Source organism: Coregonus clupeaformis, chromosome 17 (assembly GCF_020615455.1).
Source record: "Coregonus clupeaformis isolate EN_2021a chromosome 17, ASM2061545v1, whole genome shotgun sequence".
NCBI classification, from domain to species: domain Eukaryota; kingdom Metazoa; phylum Chordata; class Actinopteri; order Salmoniformes; family Salmonidae; genus Coregonus; species Coregonus clupeaformis.
Window position 1 is genome coordinate 44,230,215 of NC_059208.1, and position 14,798 is coordinate 44,245,012.

A 14,798-nucleotide genomic window follows, 5' to 3' on the forward strand; every position below is an offset into this window, starting at 1 on the left:
GGAAAAACACAGTTAACGCTGATTGTATGGCCGGAACTGGTAACTAGTCAGCCATAATATGTCAGTCATTCAGAACAAGTGAACCGCCATGACTGGCATGGAGACACGGGTCAACATAGGGTTATAAATGAATACTTTTTCACCCCTTTAAAAAAAATGATTTTAACCTCTTTTTGTTCAGCCTTTGTGCTTTCCTGATTTTAACCCATGTGATTATGTAATTTCCTGTGCACCAAAAGATGGAGTGGAGAGTACACTCAAATGGGGAAGACAGAAGCGCTAGAGTGCAGCTGCGTTGAAAATTCACTTCTGCTTTAGGCTACTTTCTGGGTGAGATTTGGCACTTTCCCGAATGGCTTCTGTTGGTTGCCTAGCAGCATAACAGATGTCAAGGAAGGTTTTGTAAATGAACTGAATTGTCTCCAGAATGTGCAGGTTCTTATCTTTGTGTGTTTGCACGTACATATCTAACGGCAGTCATCTCAACTGGCTGCTAAAGACTGAAGCATTGCCACTGTATGTCATTTTCAGTTTATTAATATCAACTATGCTATAAAATACGTCATTTCCTCGGGTTCATGAATGCAACACACTCAATGAGAATATCCTATGATTTAAACCCATTTTATCTCCAATATTTCCATGACTTCACTAGGACTTCGGGACATTTCACTAGGATGTTTCATCTCTAGATTTGGGAGCAGTGTGAAATAACATGTTCCCCGTGCCCCCCTGGCTTCTGTTGTCATTTACCAGAGTATCACATCAGCTTCCTGCGGTGAGAAGCAGCAGGCGGGTCACCCAGGGGGTACAGCAGGCTGACTCAAACGCCTCATATCACCTCTGCACCGCCAGTATTTTATTTATTTATTTAACCTTTACTTAACTAGGCAAGTCAGTTAAGAACAAATTCTTATTTACAATGGCAGCCTACCAAAAGGCAAAAGGCCTCCTGCGGGGACAGGGGGCTGGGATTAAAAATAAAAATATACAGTTGAAGTCGGAAGTTTACATACACCTTAGCCAAATACATTTAAACTCAGTTTTCATAATTCCTTACATTTAATCCTAGTAAAAAGCCCCTGTCTTAGGTCAGTTAGGATCACCACTTTAGTTTAAGAATGTGAAATGTTAGAATAATAGTAGAGAGAATTATTTATTTCAGCTTTTATTTCTTTCATCACATTCCCAGTGGGTCAGAAGTTTACATACACTCAATTAGAATTTGGTAGCATTGCCTTTAAATTGTTTAACTTGGGTCAAACTTTCGGGTAGCCTTCCACAAGCTTCCCACAATAAGTTGAGTGAATTTTGGCCCATTCCTCCTGACAGACCTGGTGTAACTGAGTCAGTTTTGTGGGCCTCCTTGCTCGCACACGCCTTTTCAGATCTGCCCACAAATATGCTATAGGCTTGAGGTCAGGGCTTTGTGATGGCCACTCCAATACCTTGACTTTGTTGTTCTTAAACCATTTTGCCACAACTTTGGAAGTATACTTGGGGTCATTGTCCATTTGGAAGACCCATTTGCGACCAAGCTTTAACTTCCTGACTGATGTCTTGAGATGTTGCTTCAATATATCCACATAATTTTCCTTCTTCATGATGCTATCTATTTTGTGAAGTGCACCAGTCCCTCCTACAGCAAAGCACCCCCACAGCATGATGCTGCCACCCCTGTGCTTCACGGTTGGGATGGTGTTCTTCGGCTTGCAGGCCACACCCTTTTTCCTCCAAACATAACAATGGTCATTATGGCCAAACAGTTATATTTTGTTTCATCAGACCAGAGGACATTTCTCACAAAAGTAAGATCTTTGTCCCCATGTGCAGTTGCAAACTGTAATCTGGCTTTTTTATGGCGGTTTTGGAGCAGTGGCTTCTTCCTTGCTGAGTGGCCTTTCAGGTTATGTCGATATACAGTGGGGGAAAAAAGTATTTAGTCAGCCACCAATTGTGCAAGTTCTCCCACTTAAAAAGATGAGAGAGGCCTGTAATTTTCATCATAGGTACACGTCAACTATGACAGACAAATTGAGATTTTTTTTCTCCAGAAAATCAAATTGTAGGATTTTTTATGAATTTATTTGCAAATTATGGTGGAAAATAAGTATTTGGTCACCTACAAACAAGCAAGATTTCTGGCTCTCACAGACCTGTAACTTCTTCTTTAAGAGGCTCCTCTGTCCTCCACTCGTTACCTGTATTAATGGCACCTGTTTGAACTTGTTATCAGTATAAAAGACACCTGTCCACAACCTCAAACAGTCACACTCCAAACTCCACTATGGCCAAGACCAAAGAGCTGTCAAAGGACACCAGAAACAAAATTGTAGACCTGCACCGGGCTGGGAAGACAGAATCTGCAATAGGTAAGCAGCTTGGTTTGAAGAAATCAACTGTGGGAGCAATTATTAGGAAATGGAAGACATACAAGACCACTGATAATCTCCCTCGATCTGGGGCTACACGCAAGATCTCACCCCGTGGGGTCAAAATGATCACAAGAACGGTGAGCAAAAATCCCAGAACCACACAGGGGGACCTAGTGAATGACCTGCAGAGAGCTGGGACCAAAGTAACAAAGCCTACCATCAGTAACACACTACGCCGCCAGGGACTCAAATCCTGCAGTGCCAGACGTGTCCCCCTGCTTAAGCCAGTACATGTCCAGGCCCGTCTGAAGTTTGCTAGAGTGCTTTGGATGATCCAGAAGAGGATTGAGAGAATGTCATATGGTCAGATGAAACCAAAATATAACTTTTTGGTAAAAACTCAACTTGTCGTGTTTGGAGGACAAAGAATGCTGAGTTGCATCCAAAGAACACCATACCTACTGAGAAGCATGGGGTGGAAACATCATGCTTTGGGGCTGTTTTTCTGCAAAGGGACCAGGACGACTGATCCGTGTAAATGAAAGAATGAATGGGGCCATGTATCGTGAGATTTTGAGTGAAAACCTCCTTCCATCAGCAAGGGCATTGAAGATGAAACGTGGCTGGGTCTTTCAGCATGACAATGATCCCAAACACACCGCCCGGGCAACGAAGGAGTGGCTTCGTAAGAAGCATTTCAAGGTCCTGGAGTGGCCTAGCCAGTCTCCAGATCTCAACCCCATAGAAAATCTTTGGAGGGAGTTGAAAGTCTGTGTTGCCCAGCGACAGCCCCAAAACATCACTGCTCTAGAGGAGATCTGCATGGAGGAATGGGCCAAAATACCAGCAACAGTGTGTGAAGACTTACAGAAAACGTTTTACCTGTGTCATTGCCAACAAAGGGTATATAACAAAGTATTGAGAAACTTTTGTTATTGACCAAATACTTATTTTCCACCATAATTTGCAAATAAATTCATTAAAAATCCTACAATGTGATTTTCTGGAAAAAAAATGCTAATTTTGTCTGTCATAGTTGACGTGTACCTATGATGAAAATTACAGGCCTCTCTCATCTTTTTAAGTGGGAGAACTTGCACAATTGGTGGCTGACTAAATACTTTTTTTCCCCACTGTAGGACTTGTTTTACTGTAGATACTTTTGTACCTGTTTCCTCCAGCATCTTCACAAGGTCCTTTGCTGTTGTTCTGGAATTGATTTGCACTTTTCGCACCAAAGTACGTTAATCTCTAGGAGACAGAACGCGTCTCCTTCCTGAGCGGTATGACGGCTGCGTGGTCCCACGGTGTTTATACTTGCATACTATTGTTTGTACAGATGAACGTGGTACCTTCAGGCGTTTGGAAAATCTCTCCCAAGGATGAACCAGACTTGTGGAGGTCTACAAATATTTTTCTGAGGTCTTGGCTTATTTCTTTTGATTTTCCCATGATGTCAAGCAAAAAGGCATTGAGTTTGAAGGTAGGCCTTGAAATACATCCACAGGTACACCTCCAATTGACTCAAATTGCCAATTAGCCTATCAGAAGCTTCTAAAGCCATGACATCATTTTCTGGAATTTTCCAAGCTGTTTAAAGGCACAGTCAACTTAGTGTATGTAAACTTCTGACCCACTGGAATTGTGATACAGTGAATTATAAGTGAAATAATCTGTCTGTAAACAATTGTTAGAAAAATGACTTGTGTCATGCACAAAGTAGATGTCCTAACCGACTTGCCAAAACTATAGTTTGTTAACAAGAAATTTGTGGAGTGGTTGAAAAACAAGTTTTAATGACTCCAACCTAAGTGTTTTAATGACTCCAACCTAAGACAAAACACACATCACGACAAGAGAGACACTATATGAGAAATGTTGCAAATTATATTTTTCAATGTTTTCTTTCATGGACCAAACAAGGCAATTGATGCTTTGGCAAGACAAAGCACTCTTTCCCGACTGGTGTGGAGTTAAGAAATTGTAAAATGATGTGATTAAAAACGTTAGAAAATCAGCTAGCGGTTTTCTGCTCCTTGTAGGCTTGCTTGCTAACTAGCCAAGTCATGTGTTGTGCATCCTTAGCTACATTAATAATATGTTTCTTAGTCAAAACATGCATTCCGTGTCTGATTACTGTCAGTTCCATCCCTTTCTGTATTGTTGCACCATTGGGTTGAGGGGCTGGGAAAAGTTACCAGTCAAATTCTACTCATACTGTAAAGACTTTCATCAGTAGAAATGATTAACTTGACAATAATAATGTGAGGGTTTAATTGTGTACAATGCAGAGGCCATGTTATGATGGTTCAAGTTAATCTGATTATTGTTATGAAGAAAATGTTTTGAAGTATTAAATTACCAATTTAAAGTAAACCTGTGACAACTTGATCAAGCTTATGAATATGTAAAACTGCATAATAAAGGCACATTGAAGTGCAGAAACATGCATTGATTCACACACATTGACCTACCCTGTCATCTATTCACACACATTGACACACCCTGTCATCTATTCACACACATTGACACACCCTGTCATCTATTCACACACATTGACACACGGAAGGCGTTAACAAGTCATCAAGAACAGCAACTGTGTGCTATTGGCTTGGGTTCCAGCATGTACTCCTTTTATTGAGTGACTCCTGTTTATAAGCTTGATCAAATAGCTTAATAACGTGGTATTTCAAATGTCTTGTTCTGTGTAACAAGTTGTGGGTGCTGCCCAGTTGACATCTAACTCAATATTGTTATTCTATTCCTACTGTTCCCACAGAGCTATACATTCTGAGTCAACCTAGAACCATGACCCCTCTTGGCCTGTTTTACCACCGACCAGCTGCTTTTGGAGCCTACTGCAACTCCCCACTAGTCAAGCTCCTGTTTCTTTCAGGTCCTTCCTGAGTTGTTTGATCTGACTGCTGACTCGGCCAGGGACCTATAGCAGCGTTTCGCAAACTCCTGGGGAACCCAAGGGGTGGACATTTTAGGGCTTTTCCCTAGCACAAACGTTCAATCAGGAAGGCTGGTCTGAATGTTTGCTTAACTTCATCAAGTAAAATAATAATAATACAAAAAATACATAATTCATTTCCTATTCTACGGACATGGAGGGAATGAATACAAGCGTATCATCAGCAGCATAGCATCTTGACTTCTCCTCTTTCCTATTAGCCACGTGCGGAATGTCATTCACCTATTGACCTTATAGCCTACACTTACTTAGGCCTTTGTATTCCTTGCGGAACATAGGCCATCGATGTCAAGCTTTGTGGATGAAGCCACAGTCTCCGGTCATATAGAGTAGCAGTAGCTAGGCTGAGGCAATTTCTGGGTTTTGTTTCTGAGCGAGAACTTCAGTTGTCTGGTTTGAGTAAAGTGTCATTCATTGACTAATTAGATTTACTGTACATGGTTGCACTAAAATACTGCCGATATGTTTAATTTTATCAAATGTTATATTACATTGCATTATTGTACATTTGTCTATGTTGCCGTTTGTCCACACAAAGAGAAATTGTTATATTGTATGATACTGCCCTACAGTACCTGCTGGTGGTGCGGGTGAAGCAGGGCCGGTCGTTGACGGAGGGCACCGCCTCGTCCATCAGAGGGTAAGACTTGATGAAGGTCAGCGTGTCGTCGGGGAAGTTGATGGATGACTTGTAGGCCGAGGCCGGGCCATCACCGGCACAGGAACCAGGCCTGAAGTAGAGAATAGAGATTTTAAAAATTACATTTGGCAACTCTTATTCAAACAAAACACGGGTGTGTACTGTGCTAGCCTAGCTGGACCCAGATCTGTTGGTGCTGTACAGCCAACTCATATGGTCATTGTCATGCCTGGTCATACGCAGTCTCATACCTGGGCTTGGGCACCTGTTCCTCTGGTACTGGGGTCCATGCTGAATCACTGGTCTTCTGCTCCTTAAACTTCCCATTGAAGGCCTTCTCTATGTCGTCCATGTAGAAGGCACACACTGCTGAGCCAGGGATACTGACGAGGGAGACAGACGCAGAGAGCGTGTTAAAAAAAAAGGCTGAATGGGATTGAGCTATTGAAAAGGTTTGTTGAAACATGGTTGGCTGGTCAAACAAGGTGCAAAGTGATCCGATTTTTATCTGGTGAGTAGAGCTCTGTGTATAATTCAAAATCAATATCAAGTTTCAAAGGTAAAACTAAAATGTTCCTGTGCTGCGAGGAATGAGGTCCAGTGTGTGAGTGAATATCATGTTTTTCCAGTTTTAGTGATGTTTCATATTCTTGCAGTGTAATACCCATTTCAGACAGAAGATGTGGTATATTACCTGTAAAATATACCGTACAAGGTAATGTTTATACGACCCCCTTTCGAACAGCCCCTTATTTACCACTGTCTTGCATGTATACCTCTTTATACATATCAGTGGTAACTGGTAAATATGGAAAGGTGGGGGGTGTAGTTAAACCATGGAGTAGGGCTTGGCTATACATCGAATTAATTTGAATGTATGTTACGTTCCAAATGCCTGTACCGCAAGAATCTAGGTTTTATTTTGTTTTTATGAGCGTTCTGTCTTTTTGGTCTCGCATCCTTCGCTCCTTCTGTGCTCTTCCCACTCGCACACAGACACCTCCCCCTGCCACTCAAAACAAAAGACGAAGGATAACTTCTTCCTCTCTGACAACAAGCAGTTCAAACTCGCTATTTGCATTGGAGGTTTGGTCCAACAGAATCGGTCGTATGGACACCGAAACGCTTACAGACATTACATTTTTACTGTAATAGACGAGAACTTAACCTTTCTAATGATACTCTTTTTATGTCTAAACTCCCAAAATGTAAAACAGAGCAGATCCTACTAAAACGAGAGTATCAATTAACATGATTGTGGAAAATGTATGCTCATTTTCTGTCGTGCCACGTACCGCTAGCAGTATTTTAGCCACATACTGTTATGTGCTAGCTTTCTAGTCTGTGTTTTATAAATGTGCAATGAGCATAAAAATATGCATTTATATAAGGAATTGGCAACTCTTTCTCATTCTGAGAAATAAACATATTCTTATCCAGGTAGGCCACTTGATTTCAATATCTAAACAAAGTGAACAGGCTATGTCGTACAAACAGTTGGAGACGGACAGGAGGGTGTATTCATAACAGTTAAATTGTTCTATCTTCATAGTAAGCAAATAGATCCAAGTTGGCTAGACATAAAATATAAAGATTAGCTGGCTACTCACTAGCAGTGGGCTTGTGCTTGAGATATTGTTAATGAGACCTGTGTTAATTTTCTATAATGCCTGCTACCAGAAGTTGGATATTATTAGTGGATGTGCATTTTGCATGTTTCTGGTTAAATTTGTAGCAAAAAGGGCATTTTCATAGATAGACTTGAAAGCCAGATCAGTGATTATTGCAACAAAAAAAAGCAGGTGAAACTATTTTGATAAAATGATTAAATTATTAGTGGGTCTTATGGTTGTGGAAGGCTTATATTTAGCCTAGGTATAATTTTGCAAGCCCTGAATTCTGCAAGCCCTGAATTCATTAGATTATTCCTGACTGTTTGAAATGCGGTATATTGACCTTTAATTGTGCAAGCTTATTTAGAGAACACATATCATTTTTTTTTAAATCAAGATATATATCGTGAATCGCCCATAGGTTTGAAAAAATATATATAATTATTTTTAGGCCATAATCGCCCAGCCCTACATGGGGGCTGGTTGCATTTCAAATTAGGGAGGTGTTGAACACTGGAAGTGTTAATGAATTTACCTGAAAAAAGCAGAGAACCATTCACACAGACCCGATACCTGTATTTTGGTTACAGGGTCTGTGAAAATGCAGGAATCATGACTTTGTCTTTAGGTGGGTTAATTTTCCATGTTTTTTACCCCCCACCCCTTTCAGATGTACACAAAATCAGGTAAAAAGAAGCAGGCATGGTAGAATAGTGGGAATTTTGTCTGTGTATGAAAGGGGTATAAGAAATGTATGAATATTGGCTTTGATGGACTAGTGCCCAGTCATTTAACATAGGCTAACCTATTAGCTTGCGTAGTGAACACTCCCACCACCGCGGGGCGCTGGTTGATCTGCAGCACGTTGGTGAGCGACTGCAGCACATCGAAGTAGAAGAAGGAGTCGCCGGGCACCGAGCAGTTAAGCCGCGCCTTCAGGAAGGAGGTCCAGTAGCGCTCCAGCACCCGAGGAGAGCCGCCATTGTCGTTCTTACACACCCGCGCCACGCGAGAGAACACCACCTTGGAGCCGAACCAGAAAATAAAATATTAAAATATCGTAGAATAGTGCTTTATTATCCTTGGCGCTCTTCTCCTGACCCCCTGAGACAACAAACATGACTTGAGAGGCTTGAAGCAGCACAGGAGGTCAGCCACAGTGCTAGCTGTCTGGGGTAAATAAGTACTTTGCTCAAGGGCACAACGGTAGTAGTGGGTACTTGAGATTCTGTCACCAGCGGCCCTCTGGTTACCATTTCATTTTCAACTTGCCTAACCTGGGATTTCAACCAGCAACCCGCTGGTTAAACTTCTGCTTATCTAACCTCCAGACTAAATCCCACAAATGGATGTTATATTTCCCATTCATAATAGCTCAGTGGTTCCGGTCCATAAGGATGCAGACCTGTCATTATAGTTAATCTCCTATGTCCAACCATAATGGTGCCTTTATCTTTTCACAATAAATCGATCACCCATCTCAACTAGTCATGATACATCTGATAAGAGAACATAGTACATCCACATAGTACATCCATTCTCATGTCTTGCTCTAATGGACAGAGCTGAAGAATACAATTCATACATCAATTTGTGGTTCTATCACTGACACCCTTTTACCTTGCCCAGGGTGGTGTACTCCACTGCAATCTCACTGAGGAAGAAGTAGACATAATTCCCATACTCGATCGCATGGTGGAAATGGGGCTCTGGAGAGGCAAGGAGACACACAACAGGGGAGAAGTGAGAGATGAGATTGAATGAAAGTCATTATGGGGAGTCATCATTTTCTGGGGTGTATCTGTATCTACCAGAGATGGAGTCACTGCTGTTCAGGCATTTGCGCAAACTCAGTACTAACACCTGATTCAATTAATTACATACCCAGCCATCACCTTTGTCTTGAGACATCTTGAGACGTCTCAAGACGTCTTAAGAAACATTTTGAAGACGTCTTGAGACACAGGCTGTGTCTCAAGACACTCAATGCTATATCGAGACATTTAATGAGTATCAAGACATTTTACTAATGTAAAATATTTAGTCTTTATATAGTATTTATTTTGGAATGTTGAACATTTCAAATTCATGGGACATTCTTCAGTCAACTGACAGTTGATATAAGACTCACAAATGGTAGTCTGTCAAACCTGGAGGATTTACAAACAGTTTTTTCAACTTGAGGTAAGCAAGCAAAGCATTTTAATATGCAATGTATGTTAGCCAAAATAATATTTAGTCAATATGAAGAAATATGTTAGACATCTTGTTTTGGCACTACCAAATGTGATATTGTGCACTGTGGTTAGCTAGCTAGCTAACAACTGTAATTAGCTAGCAAGTATAGTTTTTAAAATACTATGTAGTTAAATCTAAATGCCTGTAAGTCGCTCTGGATAAGAGCGTCTGCTAAATTACTAAAATGTAAATGTATGATACTTTTTTTTCAGTTGCCCATGGAGTCCATGGGGGATCATAAAGAGGGGACGGGATCATGTAAAATGTCTCAACCTTGATGATAGCTCAGCCATCACCACCGATCACATAAAGTTTATCTACTCTTGTTAACAGGTGACTGCAATTCTGGTCTTTTCTGTGCAGTTTTATTAAATAGAGAATACATCTAAATGTTACATTAAATATATTCCCAAAATAAATGATAGATAAATGGCTGGTGCATTTATTAGATTGCCATGCCAACCTCACGTGCTGCAGAGTAGACTGGACTTATCTGAGTGCTGACCTTTATGGATGGATATGCTGAGGAGATAAGTTATGACTGATGCTTGCATCTGCTTTTTTGTTTTCACGTGTGCTTTGATAGTTATTGTGTAATGAACATGGCCTATTTCTCTTTTGTCAGGATATGAGGATGGAAGACATGTCAGCATCTCAACTAAATCAAGGTAAGCTGTCACCCAGCAAACACAAGTGAGAACACTGCATTGCACAAAGGAGCATGACACATGCAATGTTCATTTCTTCCCATGAGAACAGACAGAGTGCTTAACTGATTCATTCTATTTTCAGACTGGACATAGACCAAAGCTGGGGTCCTATCTGGTGTCAAACAGTAAGCCCTCATGGACGATAGGGCTTTCTGCTTCAGGTGAGCTATTCATAAATAAGCTACAAGAAAATAGCAGGGTACCTAATGATACCTAATTACATTTTATTTTCTTACAGATTAAGGAAGAGCAGCTCTGAGATCCCCAAAGACTTGAAGATAGGAGTTGTTTGGAGCTCTATACCTAATGTTATTTTGGTCAATAAATCTTGATTACTTTGATTTGGTGTGCAGCACAATTTGTGCTATGGATGTGCATGAGAGTTCTAGAGCGAGTGATTAGTATTTATAACAAATAAAAAATTAAAACAATAAATTATAAAATGTCTTGAGAAGTCTTAAGACGGCTGGGTATGTAAGGACTTGATGACGCATTGATGAGTTAAATCGGTGTCTTGGTACTGGGCTGAAAAAGATACACATCCCCAACCAGGACACTGACAGACACAAAAGTAATGTGACCAACCTCGGAGCCACTTGGAGTCGTACTTGACGGTCCGCAGGACGGGGCTGTCGTCGCCAAGACTACGGTAGATGACAGCGTCGCTGGCCAGGAAGTCGGTCATGGTGGCAGAGTAGAAATCACCACCTAGAAATATAAAGTAAGTACAGTAAATATAGCAATTAATAAGTAAGATAGTATAGTATAAAAAAAGCAAGTCATAGTAAGATAAAACAATTCAAATGGTTAAGCTTCATATAAAAAGACAAGTCCATGTCATATCTATTTACCAATTCATATATGAAACACATACATGTATGCTATAAGAATACTCAGATTTTTATGACTAATCAATTTAGCCATAAGACTAAACTTCAGTCTTGACCTACCTAAAAGGCCTAACACTCAGGCTTTGGACTACATTTTATTGCTAATGGACTATGGGCAAAACATTTACATTTTACATTTCAAACTCTAAATTTATAAATTGAGCCACTCACCAGCAAAGAGGCCGAGGTTGGATTGGCCCGACTCAAAGGGACAGCGCGCCTGACCCACCACCTCTTCACCAACCTGCTCCAGGGTGGTCATCTATGTGAGCAAGAGGAAACTGTTGGTTTTCTGTCGCCATTATGGCCTTGGGCCTGGACTGAAACCAGCACTACACAAACCCCTTAACCCCTATACCTCCGCTGCAACATTAGCGGAATTGCTAACACAGGCATTGATAGAACGGCTGTGGTTGTTTAGCCCCTTGCTAGTGCTCATATATTATCTGGCTGCTTGTCCAGTTGCTCTGGGGACAGTCTCCTATTTGTGGCAAAGCAGGAGTTGGACTCCGTGCTCCCACACACACACACACTCACGAGCGCTAGGGAAAACAAAACATTTACGTCATTTAGCAGACGCTCTTATCCAGAGCGACTTACAAATTGGTGCATTCACCTTATGATAGCCAGTGGGACAACCACTTTACAATAAATAAAAATAAAAATAAATCTAATTTGTTAATTTTTTGAGTATATTTTAAATTTTAATTTGTTTTATATATATATATATATATATATTATTATTTATTAAATATGAATTATTATTATTATTTATGTATTTTTTTTTGGGGGGTGGGGTGGGTATAAGGTTTACTTTTATACTATCCCAGGTATTCCTTAAAGAGGTAGGGTTTCAAGTGTCTCCGGAAGGTGGTGAGTGACTCCGCTGTCCTGGCGTCGTGAGGGAGCTTGTTCCACCATTGGGGTGCCAGAGCAGCGAACAGTTTTGACTGGGCTGAGCGGGAACTGTGCTTCCGCAGAGGTAGGGGGACCAGCAGGCCAGAGGTGGAAGAACGCAATGCCTTCGTTTGGGTGTAGGGACTGATCAGAGCCTGAAGGTAAGGAGGTGCGGTTCCCCTCACAGCTCCGTAGGCAAGCACCATGGTCTTGTAGCAGATGTGAGCTTCAACTGGAAGCCAGTGGAGTGTGCGGAGGAGCAGGGTGACTTGAGAGAACGTGGGAAGGTTGAACACCAGACGGGCTGCAGCGTTCTGGATGAGTTGTAGGGGTTTAATGCCACAGGCAGGGAGCCCAGCCAACAGCGAGTTGCAGTAATCCAGACGGGAGATGACAAGAGTCTGGATTAGGACCTGTGCCACTTCCTGTGTAAGGTAGGTTCGTACTCTGCGAATGTTGTAGAGCATGAACCTACAGGATCGGGTCACCGCTTTGATGTTAGCGGAGAACGACAGGGTGTTGTCCAGGGTCACGTCAAGGTTCTTTGCACTCTGGGAGGATGACACAACAGAGTTGTCAACCGTGATGGCGAGATCATGGAGTGGGCAGTCCTTCCCTGGGAGGAAGAGCAGCTCCGTCTTGCCGAGGTTCAGCTTGAGGTGGTGATCCGACATCCAAACTGATATGTCTGCCAGACATGCAGTGATGCAATTCGCCACCTGGTTATCAGAAGGGGGAAAGGAGAAGATTAATTGTGTGTCGTCTGCGTAGCAATGATAGGAGAGACCATATGAGGATATGACAGAGCCAAGTGACTTGGTGTATAGAGAGAATAGGAGAGGGCCTAGAACTGAACCCTGGGGGACACCAGTGGTGAGAGCACGTGGTGCGGAGACAGATTCTCGCCACGCCACCTGGTAGGAGCGACCTGTCAGGTAGGACGCAATCCAAGAGTGAGCCGCGCCGGAGATGCCCAACTCGGAGAGGGTGGAGAGGAGGATCTGATGGTTCACAGTATCAAAGGCAGCAGAGAGGTCTAGAAGGATGAGAGCAGAGGAGAGAGAGTTAGCTTTAGCAGTGCGGAGAGCCTCCGTGACACAGAGAAGAGCAATCTCAGTTGAATGACCAGTCTTGAAACCTGACTGGTTTGGTTCAAGAACGTCATTCTGAGAGAGATAGCAGGAGAGTTGGCTATAGACGGCACGCTCAAGAGTTTTGGAGAGAAAAGAAAGAAGGGATACTGGTCTGTAGTTGTTGACAACGGAGGGATCGAGTGTAGGTTTTTTGAGGAGGGGTGCAACTCTCGCTTTCTTGAAGATGGAAGGGACATAGCCAGCGGACAAGGATGAGTTGATGAGCGAGGTGAGGTAAGGGAGAAGGTCTCCGGAAATGGTCTGGAGAAGAGAGGAGGGGATAGGGTCAAGCGGGCAGGTTGTTGGGCGGCCGGCCGTCACAAGTCGCAAGATTTCATCTGGAGAGAGAGGAGAGAAAGAAGTCAAAGCATAGGGTAGGGCAGTGAGAGCAGGACCAGCGGTGTCATTTGACTTAATAAATGAGGATCGGATGTCGTCAACCTTCTTTTCAAAATGGTTGACAAAGTCATCCACAGAGAGGGAGGAGGGAGGGGGAGGGGGAGGAGGATTCAGCAGGGAGGAGAAGGTGGCAAAGAACTTCCTAGGGTTAGAGGCAGAGGCTTGAAATTTAGAGTGGTAGAAAGTGGCTTTAGCAGCAGAAACGGAGGAAGATAATGTAGAGAGGAGGGAGTGGAAAGATGACAGGTCCGCAGGGAGTCTAGTTTTCCTCCATTTCCGCTCGGCTGCCCGGAGCCCTGTTCTGTGAGCTCGCAATGAATCGTCAAGCCACGGAGCAGGAGGGGAGGACCGAGCCGGCCGGGAGGATAGGGGACATAGAGAGTCAAAAGATTCAGAGAGGGAGGAGAGGAGGGTTGAGGAGGCAGAATCAGGAGATTGGAGGGAGAAGGATTTAGCAGAGGGAAGAGATTATAGGACGGAAGAGGAGAGAGTAGCGGGAGAGAGAGAGCGAAGGTTGCGACGGCACATTACCATCTGAGTAGGGGCAGAGTGAGTAGTGTTGGAGGAGAGCGAGAGAGAAAAGGATACGAAGTAGTGGTCGGAGACTTGGAGGGGAGTTGCAGTAAGATTAGTAGAAGAACAGCATCTAGTAAAGATGAGGTCAAGCGTATTGCCTGCCTTGTGAGTAGAGGGTGAGGGTGAGGTCAAAAGAGGAAAGGAGTGGAAAGAAGGAGGCAGAGAGAAATGAGTCAAAGGCAGACGTAGGGAGGTTAAAGTCACCCAGAACTGTGAGGGGTCAGCCATCCTCAGGAAATGAACTTATCAAGGCGTCAAGCTCATTGATGAACTCTCCAAGGGAACCTGGAGGGCGATAAATGACAAGGATGTTAAGCTTGAATGGGCTAGTGACTGTGACAGCATGGAAT

At 42.7% G+C, this 14,798-nt stretch overlaps 1 protein-coding gene and 1 long non-coding RNA gene across 4 annotated transcripts in view; one reads left to right on the forward strand and one right to left on the reverse strand.

Annotated features, from left to right (window-relative positions):
* LOC121586502 (semaphorin-6D) overlaps positions 1-14,798 on the reverse strand; it is a 133,081-nt gene that overhangs the window by 21,803 nt on the left and 96,480 nt on the right. For all 3 annotated transcript variants that reach the window (XM_041903233.1, XM_041903234.1, XM_041903232.1), the window contains exons 9-14: positions 11,615-11,705; positions 11,139-11,261; positions 9,226-9,314; positions 8,411-8,628; positions 6,244-6,375; positions 5,928-6,083 (exon numbers count right to left, since the gene is read on the reverse strand). In XM_041903233.1, coding sequence (XP_041759167.1) covers positions 5,928-6,083; positions 6,244-6,375; positions 8,411-8,628; positions 9,226-9,314; positions 11,139-11,261; positions 11,615-11,705 — 809 coding nt within the window. The remainder of the gene's footprint in view (positions 1-5,927; positions 6,084-6,243; positions 6,376-8,410; positions 8,629-9,225; positions 9,315-11,138; positions 11,262-11,614; positions 11,706-14,798) is intronic.
* LOC121586503 lies at positions 9,727-10,894 on the forward strand. Its single transcript, XR_006003948.1, has 5 exons — positions 9,727-9,789; positions 10,056-10,176; positions 10,469-10,511; positions 10,636-10,714; positions 10,792-10,894. It is a non-coding gene; the product is annotated as an uncharacterized LOC121586503 (long non-coding RNA).